This window comes from Doryrhamphus excisus, linkage group LG19 (genome assembly GCF_037039965.1).
Source record: "Doryrhamphus excisus strain RoL-2023G ecotype Guam linkage group LG19, RoL_Dexc_Guam_v1.1, whole genome shotgun sequence".
Taxonomy (NCBI): Eukaryota; Metazoa; Chordata; class Actinopteri; order Syngnathiformes; family Syngnathidae; genus Doryrhamphus; species Doryrhamphus excisus.
In genome coordinates this window covers 6,434,581-6,437,099 of record NC_136375.1, presented here as the reverse complement: position 1 = coordinate 6,437,099, position 2,519 = coordinate 6,434,581, and the positions used below count along the sequence as shown (strand labels likewise).

Here is a 2,519-nt window from a genome sequence, read left to right as displayed (position 1 = left end):
GGTGTGACTTAAAGTTAAGTAATATGTAGTATTGTTAAATGCTGTTGGTAACAAATATACATATTATTTGTTCGTTTCTTTCGGCTTTTTCCTAATTACGGAGTCGTCACAGCGGATCTTTTTTTTATCCACATGCTGATTTTTGGCTTGAGCCCTTTATATTACGGATGCCTTCCTGACGAATATTATACCTGGATAAAATGATGTATATGGGGATGTGATTACGATATCTGGCCGCTCCGTGTCGCCAGTGCCAGCACAGTCAAAACAATAACAGTGCCATGGGCCAATCAGAGAGCTCCTTACTGTTGCGTACGTGAATGTCTACCAATGGGCGGCCTCCAATCGAGCGCGGACAAATTGTTTACTTGTGTTCACAATGGAGGCAGTTCTGTGTATTTAAACTTTAAACTCCGACAGAGTAGACTCTTATTCGTTGCCTTACGTGCTTCAAGTGCGCCACAATGAGCTCGCCCAGGTAATTAATGACGTTTGCGCGCCCCCGTTTGACGCCGCGGACGGAAGCTAGCTTAGCGGCTAGCGCTCGCTTGCGTCTGACATCAGGCGTACGTCGACTGACTGCGATAAAGTAGGGTTTATGTCACAATTACAAGTCGTCACATGGGAGGCAGGGCGCTGTTGTCCTGCTGGTGAGGCAACAACACGTCGAACCATGAGTGACGACAGCGAAGGCACCTCCTCGTTAAAGTGGGACAAAGATTCACGCACATTGATGCTAATGATTCCTTTATCATGACGTCACGTGGCTAATTGTACATATGCAACCCGCATGCAGAACGGAAAAGCGAGTAACCCGCTGCTTTGTGTTTGTGCAGGAGTGACATGCTGGATAGAAGTAAACGCAGGAAGAAGAAGGAGCTCAGCGAGGAGCAGAAACACGAAATAAGAGAAGCCTTCGAGTTGTTTGACACGGACAAAGATAACGAAATCGACTACCATGAGCTGAAGGTGACTGGAGACCACATAGCAGGGCTTCATCATCAAGTTGCTTCACTCAAGATGACTTGACATGACAGACAAGCTGCACTTTTCATGTGTTTATTTGTTGTGGCGTGTCATCCAGGTGTCAATGCGGGCGCTGGGCTTGGAGGTGAAGAAGGTGGATGTTCTGCAGATTCTGAAGGACTACGACAGAGAAGGAAACGGCAAAATCACCTTTGATGACTTCAACGAAGTCGGTAAGCGCCCCCCCTGTCTCCCATCTGAAGGTGTGACATGAGCACGGCCGCCAACTGTGTTGGGCGTGTGTGCACAGTGACGGAGCTCATCCTGGAGCGAGACCCCAAGGAGGAGGTCATGAAGGCCTTCAGGCTCTTTGACGACGACGAGTCGGGGAAGATCAGCCTGAGGAACCTCAGGCGAGTGGCGAGGGAGATTGGCGAGAACACCAGCGAAGAAGAACTACGCAACATGATCGACACCTTCGACGCTGATGGAGATGGTGAAAGTAAGTCGGGTTTACTTTCACCGACCAGCCACTTCATTAGGTACACCATCTGATGAGAAGCTCCAAATTCAGCCCTCTGCTGGCCATTACAAATAATGCATGTTGGCAAGACCTCCAGTGAAGGGGTGACCACAGAATGGATATTTTGGATATTGAAGATGCCGAGATGAGTCCAGTGTAGCTCGATATTAACTATGCCACCTGCCCAAAACATCTTAGCTTGAGGTTTATTGGCGGAAACGGCCCCTGGGCCACACTTTGGACCCCCTTACCCTTGTATGCTTCATTGAAGCTAAAACAGGAAGTGATGGCGTCTGTTTGTGTCTTGGACAGTAAACCAGGAAGAGTTCCTGTCCATCATGAGTGACTAGCCCTGAAGAGCCTGGACGGCGTTTGTCCAAGTCCAGCAAGCATCATCACGATGTCCTCCGGGCCCACGAGAACTTGACAAGATGACGGGATCATCTTCAGTGGAAACGTGGTGGTGGGTTTTTTTCCCCCCACCAGAAGACGTGAAGGTTAGAGGACTTCTGCGGTCTCACGTGGAGGGGGCACGTGAGTGTGACTGTTTTTGGGTTCATGTGTACATCTGTTATTTGTTTACCAATAAATCACTCTGCATAGTTCCTGACAACAAACATCTCATTAAGATGTCTCACACATGCCATAGAAACATACGTTTGATAGGAAAGTACAATATTGCATTTGGCCACGAGAGGGCGCCGCAGACTTGCTCCTTACGGAGAGCATCATTAATATTAATGATCTTAATGATGCTGTATCTTGATGATTAATGGTACAGTCCTACTGCAATTCATCGCACACAAATGTCACCTTTTTTCTTTACTTGTTAGACAAACTTTAAAAGAAATAAGCTCACCGTTTTAATATCTGGAACATGGTGATTAGTACATTATGTACTACTGTAAATACACACTAAATAAACCACAGTATGTGGTTAAAAGGTGTTGTGTATTGTTTTCAATAGTTTAATATAAATACATGTAATACAGGCTGTCCCTCGGGTCTGGACACATGCTGTATATGTCAT

At 46.6% G+C, this 2,519-nt stretch overlaps 1 protein-coding gene across 2 annotated transcripts; it reads left to right on the top strand.

Moving 5' to 3' along the window:
- Nucleotides 1-305: 305 nt before the first annotated feature.
- On the top strand, nucleotides 306-2,519 carry cetn3 (centrin 3). 2 transcript variants are annotated; one of them, XM_058057420.2, is made up of 5 exons: nucleotides 306-478; nucleotides 837-969; nucleotides 1,085-1,199; nucleotides 1,277-1,468; nucleotides 1,802-2,510. In XM_058057420.2, the coding sequence occupies exons 1-5, from the start codon at nucleotides 465-467 to the stop codon at nucleotides 1,837-1,839; spliced, it is 492 nt and encodes a 163-aa protein (XP_057913403.2). In that variant the 5' UTR covers nucleotides 306-464; the 3' UTR covers nucleotides 1,840-2,510. The 2 variants fall into 2 exon arrangements, with proteins under 2 accessions (XP_057913403.2, XP_057913402.2); XM_058057419.2 differs by lacking the exon at nucleotides 306-478 and adding an exon at nucleotides 513-708 and having other exon boundaries at nucleotides 1,802-2,519.